A 15,123-nucleotide genomic window follows, 5' to 3' on the forward strand; every position below is an offset into this window, starting at 1 on the left:
CCACATATTCAGTCAAATAATTGCGTGGTTTTCCTTCAAATAGGCTAGTCTTCAATTTTCGGTCTTCAAAATTGAACTTATGCCTAGCGAGGCATAAGTTCATTAAAGGTGCGAGACATAACTTATCGGATATTATGATATGAAAATATAAATTTATTTTCCGCTAAAATATTATTTTCCTTAAAGATTAAATATTTTTACAAAAGTAAATGACCCATATTCAGTTCCGCTAAGTTCCAGGGCCTAGTCCAACCTATAGTGGGTTATTTGCACTTTTGATCCTATTTTGTGCGGGTCTTTAATTTTTTCCTTCAAATGAGTTGGTCTTTCGTTTTGTCCTTCAAAATCAAATTTATGATCATAAATTACGCATCATAATAATCACAAGTTAACATGTTATGAAGGACAGAAGTTAAAGACTAGCCCATTTGAAGGGACTAAAACTAAAGACCAGCCCATTTGAAGGCCACACCGTGCAATCATTTTTTGCGCAGATTGTTCTTCTTTCGGGTGGTCTTTAATTTTGTCCCTGATGTTACTTATTTTTTAATTTTTTTTTCCCTTAGCTTAAAAAGGTAGCCGACAATACCTCGAGGTTGCGGTTCGAACTCCCACTCAGTGAAAAAAAAATGCAAGGCAATGCTTTGCAAAAAGTTTGTCTTATGCTGCAGACTTTGTCGTAAGGCAAAGTCTACCCTCTCCGACAGATTTTTAGTTATCCCTAAGGCAAAGTCTGCCGTATAATGCAGATTTTTTGCAAAGATTTGCCTTGCGATTTTTTATTTTATTTTATGACTAAACCGGGGTTCAAACCCAGAATCTCGGGATGTTTTAAGTGAAGGACAAAAATTAAAGACTAGCAATTTGAGGGACAAAAATTAAAGACAACTCCAACGAAGAACAATCGTGCAAATTGTTCTCCCTGCAATTTCTTCAGATTACCCTAAAAGATGGGCCTCTGAGACCATTATTATCTCTTTCAAAATGAAAATCAAAATCAACATCTATTAACGGCGTGTTTGGCTAAAAAGAGATTTTACTGCTCTCTATTTCTCTTGGAGAACAAGTTTTTTCTTCCTTTCTTCTTTGTATTTCAGATTTCAAGCAATGAATGTAATAAAATCACAACAAATATCTTCAAAACCAATCGAAAAAGTGATAGTACATTCACTTGTAATATTAAGTATCGTTGATCATTACAATAGAGTTGCGAGAGATGCAAGAAAACGTGTGGTTGGGGTTTAGAAATTATTCCTACTCTAATACACTTATTCAGTACTATTTAGAAATTGTGCAATACATGTTACCTAATAAAAAACAATCAATAAAAAAATAATCCAACATAATTAATCTTAGCATTACTAATATATCCTATTTAGTAATATTTAGAAATTATGGATAGAATATTATTTAATACAACAACCAAACGGTCATAAAAAATAATCCAATATAACTAAAATCAATATTATTAATCTCAGGATTACTAATATACCCCATTCAAAGACTATTCGTTATATTCCCTACCAAACGACCCTTTAGGCTATATTGAAAAGTTCTTTATAACATGGACACAAAATAGAAAGAATGGCCTTAGAAAAAGGCTATTTAAGAAAACCAGCCACATATTTAGCTCCATTATGTTTTAGGGCCTTAGTCGAACCTACTCCAAGCAATGGCCTCTAAGCCCATTTATTCTCTCTTTCAAGATCAATATCAACATATATTAACGGCGTGTTTGGCTAAAAAGAGATTTTACTCCTCTCTATTTTCCTTGGAGAACAAGTTTTTTCTTCCTTTCTTCTTTGTTTTTCAGTAAGTTAGCTTTAGTATAGATTTCGATAATAGTATGATATTAGGAAAAGCGATATCTGATATAGGAGATTGTGGGAGTTGTGGGGTTGTGGCTTGACCTGTTCTTGTTTTTTTTTTTTTTTTTGGCAGAATAGCTTGGGACCCCCCCTGAACTTGTCGATTTTTATTCAGTGTACACCTAAACTATGCGTTGGCTTAATTACCCCCCTGAACTTGGTAATATGATAGTCTCCGACCCCCACCACGCCTGTGACTCATGGTCGTGTGACACACCCGCCCCGCCACATGGATTTTTTTGTCCATGTGGCATTTTTAAGGATAAAATATAAACTTTTTACCTTTTTAAGTTCACCAATTATTTAGACCATCTTTTTTTGGCCAAATCAGAAAAAAAGAACTTGAAACAACAATATTTTGACCATACTTTTTTTTTTTTTGGCTAAAGATAATGATATTCTAATCAAGTTATTTTTATATATTTGGCCAGAAAAAGAAGAAATACACAGTTAAAGCAAGTAATCATTGTATCTAAAAAGAAATAAATAAAATATCAACCAAATATTTAAGAATTTGACCCGAAAAAAATAATGTAGAGTTGAAATAAATAGTAATTGCGTGAAAAGAAAAATACACAATTTTTTTTTTTGTAGAAAATACACCGTCTAAACTTCATTACTTTTGCTAAACCTTTTTTTTATTTGGCTAAAATAAATAGAGTTTCAACTAAGTTATTTAGATTTGGATCCAAAAAAAAAAAAAAACACACATAGTTGAAATAAATAATCATTATATCTAAAAAGAAAAAAATACAATTGGGATAAAATATGCAATGAATATTAAGAAAAACCAAAAAGAAACACAATTGCAAAAAATAAATCATTACATTGATTATATGGCGATTAATAGTTGAAAAATACTCCACTTGGAAGTTGATTTTTCGATTTTTGACCCTTCCACGCGCCTAAAAGAGAGCGTTCACGCTCTTTGCCACATCGCCGTCTAGCTTCGAAACTATCATATTACCAAGTTCAGGGGGGTAATTAAGCCAACGCATAGTTTAGGTGTACACTAAATAAAAATCAATAAGTTCAGGGGGGTCCCAAGCAATTCTGCCTTTTTTTTTTTTTGGAGAAGGTAACATTAGTATGTATTTGACTAAATCAATACATAGGTTGTACTGAAACCATATTTACATCATAGCAGAATAAGAAAACTGGTCCAAACCATATTTAGAGCTTCAATGTTTTTGGATTTTCATGATCTGTTTGTGAACTTGCTTCGTTTAAATAGCTTTTTTGATTCGCTAAATGAGTAAGTAGGTTATTCTCATTTCCTTCTCTTTTTGTTGCATGTGAATTTAGGAACAAGAATATTCAACTAAATACTATACATTAGATGTTTCAGTTCTTGAGGTATTTTTACCCTTACTCAGGAAATGGCACTGCAGTTCTGAGTGAAAGAGAGTTTCTTGACAGGTATGACAGTCTTTCTGTGTTCTTTTATGGGTTTGACATATAGTGTTCTTTTATGGGTTTGACATATGCTCCAAAGTCCAAAGGAAGAAAAAAATGGCCATTGCCAGCAAGGTGTGAGTAATAGGTATATAAACAGCAAATAATTCTAAGCTACTGCAAGTCAAGTCCCAAATTGGAATTCTTTCTAGGATTCAGTGTATCCCTATCATGGCGGAGTTCTATAAAATATACTTTTCAATTGTGGATGCAGATGCATGTTTCTTTTAAAGTTTACCAAAATTTGACGATTATACACTGTTTTACAATATGAATATATTATTTATAGCTAGCAGATACATTATATATACATATGAATAATAATGTATAAGGGTAAATGTCACCTTCAGGTGATGTATAGTCATTGTATAAACAATATATATTCAATGTATGTGTGTGTGTGAGTGTATATATATATGTATAATAATACATATAATGCGTTCAATATTGTGAAACTAAACATAAAAATAATAAAAAATACACGTGGAATATGTTTGTACAGCCTTTGAAAATGTAAACTTGAAATTGACAAACGTTAAAAGGTAAGGTTAAAAGTGACAACCCTTCTTTTCAGCAATTTGGCTATTTCAAGTGCAAACTTTTTTGAGGCTATACTCTTTAGATGGTTAACTTTGTTTTAACCGTAGTACATCTTCGTAATCAACCCCAGTAAAACAAGTTAAAGAAATTTGTGTGATTATAAATCATCTCGTTAAACATAAAAGGTAAAATTTATAGTTAAATTATTTTTAAATAAGAAAATAATATCATTCCTTTTTGAACTGAGTAAAAAAAAAAAATGTGTCGTATAAATTGAAACAGAGAAAGTACGTACCTTAAGGACCAGGACAAAATAGGGGAAGAAGCGCAAATCACCCATGTTCAGTTTCAGTTAAATTTAAGGGCCTTAGTCTAAAAAATGGGCCTCTAAGCCCATTTATTATCTCTTTCAAAATCAAAATCAAAATCAACATATATTAACGGCGTGTTTGGCTAAAAAGAGGTTTTCACTTGGAGAACAAGTTTTCTGTTTTCACTTTCAGATTTCATCAAATCGCTCAACAAAAATGGATGTAATAAAATCCCAACAAATATCTTCAAAACCAATCGAGAAAGTGATAGTACATCCACTTGTATTATTGAGTATTGTAGATCATTACAATAGAGTTGCAAGAGATACAAGGAAACGTGTTGTTGGAGTATTGCTTGGAACTTCATTTAAAGGCACTGTTGATGTTACTAATAGCTATGCAGGTATCATTAATCACTAATCCTTTTCAGATCTATGTAAATTTTGCTTCGTATTGAGTTTATTTTTATTTATTTTGCTTTTTGATGGAATTTGAAGCTTTTAGGGTTTTTATGAACTAATTTATGATTGGAACTGTGATTACGTAACTAATGTGCTGTGAAATTGTCAATTTTGCTTCGTTTTGAGTTAATTTTTATTTATTTTGCTTTTTGATGGAATTTTGAAGTTTTTTAGGGTTTGTTAGGTTATGTATGAGTTAATTTATGATTTGAACTGTGAATAGTCGGAACACGTCGATTTTGTTCCGTTATGAGTTAATTTTTTTTTTTTTTAATGGAATTTAGGGTTTGTTAGGTTATGTATGAGTTAATTTATGATTTGAACTGTGAGTAGGTATCTAATGTGCTCGGAACATGTCGATTTTGCTTCGTTTTGAGTTAGTTTTTATTTTTGTTGCGTTTTGATGGAATTTTGAAGTTTTTTAGCGTTTGTATGAACTAATTTATGATTGGAACTGTGAATAGATACCTAATGTGCTGTGAAATTGTAAAATAGCAATAAATTTGCTTTTTTTTATTTGATGGAATTTGAAGTTATGTTAGGGTTTGTATGAGCTAAGTTAAGGTTTTGTATGAGTTGAATTTATGATTGTTACTAAAAATAGGTGTTTAAAGTGCTCGGAAATTTTGCTTCATTTTGAGTTTTATTTGGTCTTTTTTTTTTTTTTTTTTTTTTTTTTTGCATTTTGATGGAATTTAGGGTTTGTATGAGCTAATTTATGATAGGAACTGTGAGAACGTAACTAATGTGCTATGCAATTATACAATAGCAATGGATTTCTCTCTCTCTCTCTCTCTCTCTCTTTTTTTAATCAGCTTTTGATGAATTTAAAGTTTGTTAGGTCTCGTATGAGCTAAATTTAGGGCAAAATTTGGAAAAAAAATCATAAAGTGAGATGGAAAAAAGTGACTAATTCTCATGGCCAAACGGCTCCTAAGATTGGAACTGGGAATAGGTATCTAATGTGCTGGGAAATTGTAAATTAGCAATCAATTTACAATCAAGCTACAACACGTTTCCTTGTATCTTTGAAGCCGATTGAGAAGGTGATAGTTCATCCAGTTGTACTTTTGAGTATTGTAGAGTTGAGAAGCCGATACAAGGAAATGTGTTGTTGAGTTCAGCGTGGTTCTTCATTTAAAGACACTGTTGATGTTACTAATAGCTATGCAGGTATCATAGTTACAAACCCTAATTAGATCTATTCAAATTTTGCTTAATGGGGTTTTGAGGGTTTTCTTTTCATTTATTATTTTGCTTTTTGATGGAAATTAAGTAGGCGTTTGGCCATGAAAACCAAACATTTTTCATTTTATTTGGAATTTGGAAGTTGGGAGTTGAAGATGGAGTTGTGTTTGGTTATAGTTTTTGCAAAGAATATTTGGTTGTTTGAATGTATTGAAAGTGAAAAAAGTGAAAACAAGGTTTTAGGTGTGAAGTTGTATTTGGAATTTTCATGGCCAAACATTGATTTCCAAATAAAGTGAAATGATTTTCCGGAAAAAAGTGAAATATTCTCATGGCCAAACGGGTCATATTAAGTTTGTGAGGTTTATTTTTTGTTACTGTGTTTTGTGTTACTGTTCTGGTTTCTCGCTATTTGCTCGTTATGTTACTGTGTGGATCTGTACTTACAAATGATCACCCCCTATTTTATTTAGTACATGCGTATTTGTTCTTCACTCCTCGATGGTTATAAACTTATGATACTTATATTCAAATTTTGCTAAATAATGTTTGAGGATTTTTTTTTTTTTTCCTTTTTGATGGAATTTAACGTTTGTTAGGTGATGTATGAGCTTAATTACGTTTGTTAGGTGATGTATGAGCTTAGTTGAAGATTGGAACTGGGAATAGGTATCTAATGTGCTGGGAAATTGTAAAATAATAGGAGTAATCAATTTGCCTTTATTTATGAGATTAATTAGGTTGCTTTTTGTTCTTGCCTTCTGATGGAATTTAAAGTTTGTTAGGTTTCTTATGAGCTAAATTTCAGATTGGAACTGGGAATAGGTATCTAATGTGCTGAGAAATTGTAAAATAGTAGGAGTAATCAATTTGCCTTTATTTATGAGATTAATTAGGTTGCTTTTTGTTCTTGCCTTTGTATTTGGTTGGAATTGACCTGACTAGAGTGGAATGGACACGAAGATCATATAGTTGATTTCAACTAGTTGATTGATATGTAGTTTTGTCTTCTGATCAAAATAAAAGTTAGTTGGGTTTCATTTGACCTAAGTTTCTGATAGATAATGGGTAAAGTTCTTTGCTTTTTTTTTTTTTTTTTTTTTTTTTAAAAAAAAGATAATGATTGAACGTCTTGCTTTGAAGTAGGTTTAAATCTCGGGGAAATTGTAAAATAACAATCTGCCTATTTTTTGGGTGAATATATCAAGGGAAGAAAATGAAGCGAGCCAAATATTGTTGAATTGTCCCTAGGGCTAGAGGCTTTGTTTGGTGGTCAATGTTGAATTGAAGATTAGATGTATGCTTAGAATTTAGAGAAAGAAATGGTTTTTGAAGAGTGTATGTGCTTTTTCTTTCTGTTGGAAAGCCGTGCCTGGAGCTGAAAAAAGCAGTAAGTTTTTTGGGTCCAGAAGGGGGAAGGAGTAGCTAGATTTGAAGTGGGTATTTTTGTTAGTTTTAATGTTTAACATGGATTATCCTACATTTCTGGAGGGAGGAATTGGTGGTGCTCTTTGTTCTGATTATTCCTTAGATTCATCACTTTATTGTAAGATGCTCTTGCCTCTTTGTTAAGCTTGTCAAGGAAGGAAAGAATACTCATGATGAAAGGCTTATGAATCTGTGGCTTTATTTTGTAAATCATATTCCAGAAAATTGAGGAAATCTATGCTGGTTTGGGAAAGATAGTGTACGGCTAAATACCTGCCAACTCCTCAAAATTGTTCTTACTGAAGTGAATGGAACTAAGAAACTTGGAACATACTTTAGTCACCAACACAGTTGAGTGTTAATTGCTGAATTTTGAGGAAAGGACTGACATCTAGCTTTTCTGTGGAGATGTATAGCAGTATCAATTAGACGGTCTATGTAAACTCATACTTAATTGAATGAACATTGTAACTGTGAAACCTGTGCTATTTCTTGATATGGGTTCATCTGGCTGTAACGCTCTACCATCTTCCATGTTTTCCTTCTAACTAAATGAAGTGTTGGTGCAGCCCAAAGAGATGGATCTGTTATACCTTTGTGATTTTACCTAACATCTTCCGCTGTTTCATGCAGTACCCTTTGAGGAGGATGACAGGGATCCAAGTATCTGGTTTCTTGACCATAACTATCATGAGTCTATGTTTTCCATGTTCCGAAGGATAAACGGTATCATTATTCTTTACTTGCATGATTTGCGATTCATGAATTTTTTAGAAGTACCGTCACTTGTTTGAATGTTCATACTTTGACTTAATTGTATCAGCCAAGGAGCATGTTGTTGGTTGGTATAGCACTGGTCCAAAACTTCGGGAAAATGACCTCAACATTCATGGGCTTTTTAATGAGTAAGGATATTAGTTATGTATTGTTATTATTTGTTTTCTTTCATTCAGAGATCCTATTTGGCATCCTTAGTTTGGCAACATGAGAATTTTTGGTGATTGTTTGGTGGTGAAGTAATTAAAATGTATTAGAATGGCATCAAGAAATGCAGATGTTACTAAGCATACAGCTGCTGCAAACAAGAATTAACATGAAGAATTTTTGGTGATTGATTATGCCTGGATGGTTTTCTCAAGCTACAAGTTTTACTTGTCAAATGAATCTGTTGGAGAGAGGGAATCGTAAAAAGAGAAATTGGGGAGAGAATTGTTTACATTACTAATGAGGGGTATAGACAAATGGTTGAAATGCACAAGTCACCTAGTTTATTTCCCTCTTGTTCTTTTACTATTCACTTAACAGAACAACTTCCATGTTGACCTCTCAAGCCTTTAAGGCAATTTAAATAGCATTTCATGTATATACAAAAATTTCAACTCAAACAACTTTTCTTTTGAAGTTAAATTTCTTGGTAATATATCACCTTCTGATGCCGAACTCAAAACGACTTATACATGACGATTTTCTAATAAATTTCAGTAAGTTAGCTTTAGTATAGATTTCGATAATAGTATGACATTAGGAAAAGCGATGACTGATAGAGAAGAGATTGTGGGAGTTATGGGCTTGTGGCTTGACCTGTTCCCATTTGTTAGTTCATTTTAAGGAACAACTTATATGCAAAAGTTTAAGTTGGTCATTAGTTTAATTCTTGCATTTTTTATTAGGTTTGGCGGCTACATTTGTAAGGACTCTTTGATTTGGTTTGAGAAAAATTTATAAAGTAGCCGTAGGATCATGCCTAGTGGACTTTATTTTAAAAAAAAAAAAAAAAAACCCCTAAACCCCCGTTAAGTCCTGGGGTGTTGCTCCGCCCCTGACTGCCACGAGGGGTGCTCTCTCCTTGGATTAGGTAGTTAAAATTAAAAAAAAAAAATTAAAAAAAATCTAAACACTAAACTCGAAAGATCCCCAAAACCCCAGTTGTAAACTACACTCTTTGCAATACTTTGGCCTAAAATATATTGAATCTTCACCCATCTCGTTTTAATGTCCCCAGTATTAGCATCAATTGCTTGAATTTGCACACGCTTAGGATGTTCAACAAGCAAATCCACCTCCATCTTCACACGAGCACAACTAGGTCTAGTTTTATTCTTAGTTGCCGCATCTAGTGTTAATGGCTTCCCTACTGCTGAAGCCATTGAGAAAAGTTGTGATTGACCAAAATAATTGGGAGCTAACGTAGGGAAAGAGATCCATGCAAGCGCAATACTCGTGTTTTCCTCTGGTGTGAACCATGGATCCCATTTTAGGGTTGGATAATACCATTGTTTCTCCTTAATCTTCGACATGAGTGTAACATAGTCTTCAAGAAAACTACACCCAATCAAAAACATGACCAATGATCCAGTCTCCTTTAAGCTCAAATTTTTTAGGTATAGCTTGAATTTCGGGCAAACCATAACTAAATTTGCAAACCACGGCATATTGAAGGTTTTCTTGAATAATCATGCGTGCAATCTCCTCTATGCTACATTGCACAGTTGGTTCACCATGCAAAAAGACAATAGGTGGATTGGTATTGGTATCAATGAGGCAGTGTTAGAACTGCTAGGGTTTTGCAAGGATGGAAGTAGTATTTTTGAGTAATCTTGGGGTGGTTTGGGTTGAGCAACCTCAGGAGGAGTTTGCCCGGTGGCCATCGATGACCGGAAAAAGCTTGTTTTGGTCGTAGGGTTTATGGTCGCGTGAGAGAGAAGCTCTCAAGAGATGACAGTTTTTTTTTTTTTTTTTTTTAATTTTAACGACCTAACCCAAGGAGAGAGCACCCCTCGTGGAACACCCCCGGGCCTTACGGGGGTTCAGTGTTTTTTTAATTTTTTTTTTTAATTTTTTTTTATATATATATAAAAATAAAGTTCACTAGGCATGATTTTATAAATTTTTCTCAATCCAAATCAAAGAGTCCTTATAAATGTAGTCAAAGCTAATAAAAAATGCAAGAATTAAACTAATGACCAACTTAAGACTTATATGCAAAAGTTGGGTAGACGTCTCCATTGAGAGATTCTACCTATTGCTAAGAAATGGTTCTCAATATTTGAGAGTAGGTATGAGTTCCATTGCATATGCAATTTTTTGAATCTCCTGAGCTAGTACATTGCAAAATCAACCTGCCGAAACCAAAATTTCAGCTATGCTGGCTTTTACAACTAACCATGAGATGCAGACTATTGTGCAAGTACATGTGTGTGTGTGTGTATCAAAATTTAAAAACTGTTCAAGAGAGTAAATTTCTTTAACTTGTGGCTAAAGTGTTTTAAGCTTTACATCTTTTGTGCTATAAGGTTTCACATCCAAATATGCTCTTAATATTGATGCTGTCATTGCAGCTATGTCCCTACTCCAGTCTTGGTTATAATTGATGTCCAGCCTAAGGAGCTAGGAATACCAACTAAGGCATACTATGCAGTTGAGGAAGTTAAAGAGGTAACAACTAGTAGTTGATTGTCTAGAAGGGTGTGGTGCTTGTTGATATTCTTAAGTTGTTTTTGCAATGTACTTGATGTGCTGGATGGTGGGTCTACTTGCAGAATGCAACTCAAAAAAGCCAGAATGTGTTTGTGCATGTACCTTCCGAGATTGCTGCTCACGAAGTTGAAGAAATTGGTACAACTCCAAGATTGATATTTTACTCTTTAGTGTTAACCGTTGTTCCACACAAAATTTCAACTTATTCCCTTGCTTGAATTGTTAGCAGCTTCCATTCTCCTCCATTGCAAGTGACATTTTCACTGCTTGTATTCACATTGAAAATTTATCATTTATTCTTATTGACAGGCGTTGAGCACTTGCTAAGGGATGTGAAAGATACTACAATCAGTACCCTTGCAACTGAGGTTTCTTTCAGAACCTTCTTTATGATCTGTCAGTTATAAAAAATTGATAATGATAAGTTTGGCTACTTAGCAAGTAGAGGGCAATAAGAACTTTGAACACTTCCAATCCAGGTAACTGGGAAACTGGCAGCTTTGAAGGGATTAGATGCTCGACTTCAAGAAATTCGGAGTTATCTAGATCTTGTCATTGATGGGAAGCTTCCATTGAACCATGAGATTCTATACCATTTGCAGGTTAGCATTAATATCAACTTTCCTTCTCTTTTTCGGACTTCATAATCAGTCTTTCAGCAGCCAACTTCTATTTTCTAAAGGAGGTTGATGTTTGTAGGGAATTCTTTAAGTAAAAAAGTTTAACAAATTTGTAGGTGTAGTTCTTGCAGCTTCTCTGCTTAAGGACCTTATCTTGTACAAAAATTAAGCTGTTAGATTATAGGAATATCTCGTCCTTGGCTAGAGGTGGTGACATGTTTTCTTTAAAGATTTTTCTGATGGCAGTTTGGTTGCAGACAGTGATTGGTTGTTGCAATCTTCCCAAATCATCATTTGTGATTGTTATTTTGATAAGATGTTGGAAATCACTTTCTGTTACCATTCGAAAAAAAAAAAGAAGAAGAAGAAGAAGAAGAAGAAGAAGAAGAAGAAGAAGAAGAGAGAGAAATGTTGGAAATCACTTTAATAGCTTAGCACCAATTGTAATTTTAGATCAAATCTAACACAAACACATGATTTTTGACATAAAATGCTGAAATGACTCCTGTTCTGCATTCATCAGTTGATCCGCCAACTGCTGCCGCTGTTTTCTTTGTTTTGATGTGGATAGGCTGATTTTTATAGACTCTTCGTCCAATTCACAGATGCTAACATGTTGAACTTTAAAAATAATAAAATTTCGTGCAGGATGTCTTCAACCTATTGCCAAATCTAAATGTTGCTGAATTAGTTAAATCGTTTTCAGGTAAATTAAGCTGCAATTTCATCTCTGTTTCAATTAGAGGATCTCTCACCACATTATATTGTCTTTTAACCTTTTGAATGCCTTGTTGCAGTGAAAACAAATGATATGATGTTGGTCATATATCTATCTTCACTTATCCGAAGTGTGATTGCTCTCCATAACTTGATTAACAACAAGGTACTATTTAGTTTCACTTGTTTGTTTGTCGTTATGTTTGGAATAACTCTGTTTTCTGAGATAGCACTGATCTAAATGAGTGTTCAATGACTTATCACAAGAAAAAAAAAAAAGATAGTTAAATGATGAATTCCAGCGACTTGTTCAGTTGGTTAGTGTCAATGCTTTTAATTTTACTACAACTGAACATGGTTAGCAACCTCTTGTTTACCTTTTAGTCTAGTAGATACAACAGTCCTTTCACCGGGTCCTGGCTCTGCAACTATCCCTGCTTATATTCCAAGAATTTTAATGATGTTTCTTGGCAACCCTCACATCTATTATCTAGCGTGACTCTGAATCTTGTGACATCCATTTCAGATGCTTAACAAGGAACACGAGAAGGCTGAGGACTCGAAGCCTCTTGCAGTGCCAACTGCAGCTGGAAGCTAAGTTCCCGGTTCCCCCCTCTCCCCACCCCCACCTCTCTTGGTCGCCAGCACTTGCAGCTAGTTGCAGTTGGAACTTGAATCTGCCTTGTGACAATCTCGCACGTGGAGGAACTCTTCATGTTTTCTCATCTGTTATGTTAGCATTGTTACTCGAGATTTTAGAAGTCCTTGTCCAGTGGGATTTAGATCGATTGATAGACAACAGATCTTTTTCCTTTGTATTAACGGATCAAACGTCTTCCTTTATATTCCTTCCTGAATTCTGTTAAAACATAGGATCGACAAGAAGGTACATGTTGCCTGTGTTGTGTATGAATCCATCACTAAGTACCTAAAATAGATGAATGTGACCTCTCTTTACTTGCACTCAGTGGGTGTTTTGGTGTTTGGAGTGGCAATTATGTGCATGCATTTTTCCCATTTAACATGCTATGGTCTCAACGCCTTACAAGGTAGTAAATGAGATTCACACGCTCTAAGCCCGACCTGTGAGGCAGGTCGATACAAGCTTAGCTTTTTCTATTTATAGTCCGCTAAAATACCCGCTAGATCATGCGTCTAATTTTCCTCAATTCACCCATTTGAACCTTAGTATGTTTATTTTGGCATATTTATTACCAATCGTGAATGAGAGATCATTATGCAACAGTATGCCCAATTCTTGTGTTTTCTGCTTAAAGCTCCACAACTCTGCTTACCCGCGCTTGGATAGCGTAATTGAGCAAATATTAATGCATAACAAGAAAACCTTCCTTGTTCTTTGTTAGTGGCTATTATTTACTTTTTAGGTGAATCTGGCTGTGTTAGGAATGTAATGCTTATACATCTAAAACATCTTCATTGGCTAGTTGCGAATGGCCTCAAGACTGTGAACATAGAATAATCACGGACAAGCCCGGTGAATTAATGGCGATTTTTTTTAAATCTTAAATCTTGGACACAGAATGATGCATTAGTGGTGATTTTTTTAATCTCATAATAGAATGTGATAATGAGAAGAAATGTGATAAAACAAAATTGATAACAAGTAAACTGGGCAAAGCGAGTTCCTTTATTTTGGATCAAGGAATTAAGAACCAAACCCCCACCACCTAGGGGATCAATACTCGTTGCTTCGTCATGATTTATGTCACTTTTTTTTTTTTTTTTGGCATTTAGGGGTCACGAAACAAGAGTCTGGAATCACTTCAACTTTCTATGTGTGTTAACCCATGAATCTTGCGGGATTTTTTCGACTGGCTCCGTTTGGACCCAAACTCGCCCGGTCCATCCGAAACGACATGGTGTGAGATCACATTGACATTTTATGTGTGTTAGCCCATGAATCTTGCGGAACTTTTTCGACCGACTCCATTTGGACCCAAACTTGGTGGGTCTATGGGCGTTCAGGATTACGAAACAGGAATTTGGGATCACCTTAGCTTTTTGTGTGTGTTAGCTCCTGGATCTTGCGGAATTTTTCGACCGCCTCCGTTTAGAACCAAACTTGGTGGATCCATCTGAAATGTCCTAGAGACAAATACTCGTTGGTTCATCATGACTAACGTAGCTTTTTAGCGTTTCAGGGTCACTAAACAGGATTTTGGGATTACCTGAACTTTTCGTGTGTATTAGCCCATGAATAGTGCAGAATATTTTTGACCGACTCCGTTTGGATCCAAACTTGGTGCATCCATCCGAAACATCCTGGAGACTAATACTGGTTGGTTCATCATGACTGACGTAGCTTTTTGGTGTTTCGGAGTCACGAAATAGGAATTCGGGGTTACCTCAACTTTTCGTGTGCTATGCTTATAGATCTTTTAAAATTTTTTCGACCGACTCCATTTGGACCCAAACTTCGTTGGCCATCCGAAACGTCATGGATACTAATACTCGTCGGTTCGTCATGACTGACATCGCTTTTTTGAGTTCGGAATCACAAAATAGGAATTTGGGATCACCTCAGCTTTTCGTGTGTGTTGGCCCATGGATCTTGCGGAATTTTTTCGATCGACTATGTTTGGACCCAAACTTGATGGGTCCATCCGAAGCATCCTGGAGATTAATACTCATTGGTTCATCATGATCGACATAGCTTTCCTTGGCGTTTCGGGGTCACGAAACAGGATTTTGGGATACTTTAACTTTTCGTGTGTATTAGCCCATGAATTGTGCAGAATATTTTTGACCGACTCTGTTTGGATCCAAACTTGCTGGGTCCATCCAAAGCATCCTGGAGACTAATACAGCTTGGTTCATCATGACTGACGTAGCTTTTTGGCGTTTCGGAGTCACAAAATAGGAATTCAGGATTACCTCAACTTTTCGTGTGTGTAAGCCCATAGATCTAGCGAATTTTTTTTCGATCGACTCCGTTTGGACCCAAAATTCGTTGGTTATCCGAAACGTCATGGATACTAATACTCATTGGTTCGTCATGACCGACATCGCTTTTTTGGTGCGGAATCACAAAACAAGA

At 34.9% G+C, this 15,123-nt stretch overlaps 1 protein-coding gene across 1 annotated transcript; it reads left to right on the forward strand.

Moving 5' to 3' along the window:
* Positions 1-4,296: 4,296 nt before the first annotated feature.
* On the forward strand, positions 4,297-13,028 carry LOC132032936 (26S proteasome non-ATPase regulatory subunit 7 homolog A). The gene is made up of 10 exons (XM_059422747.1): positions 4,297-4,577; positions 7,885-7,977; positions 8,075-8,156; positions 10,590-10,686; positions 10,791-10,866; positions 11,038-11,096; positions 11,208-11,330; positions 11,997-12,054; positions 12,146-12,231; positions 12,592-13,028. The coding sequence occupies exons 1-10, from the start codon at positions 4,391-4,393 to the stop codon at positions 12,661-12,663; spliced, it is 933 nt and encodes a 310-aa protein (XP_059278730.1). The 5' UTR covers positions 4,297-4,390; the 3' UTR covers positions 12,664-13,028.
* Positions 13,029-15,123: the final 2,095 nt, after the last annotated feature.

This window comes from Lycium ferocissimum, chromosome 10, assembly GCF_029784015.1.
Source record: "Lycium ferocissimum isolate CSIRO_LF1 chromosome 10, AGI_CSIRO_Lferr_CH_V1, whole genome shotgun sequence".
Classification (NCBI taxonomy): Eukaryota; Viridiplantae; Streptophyta; class Magnoliopsida; order Solanales; family Solanaceae; genus Lycium; species Lycium ferocissimum.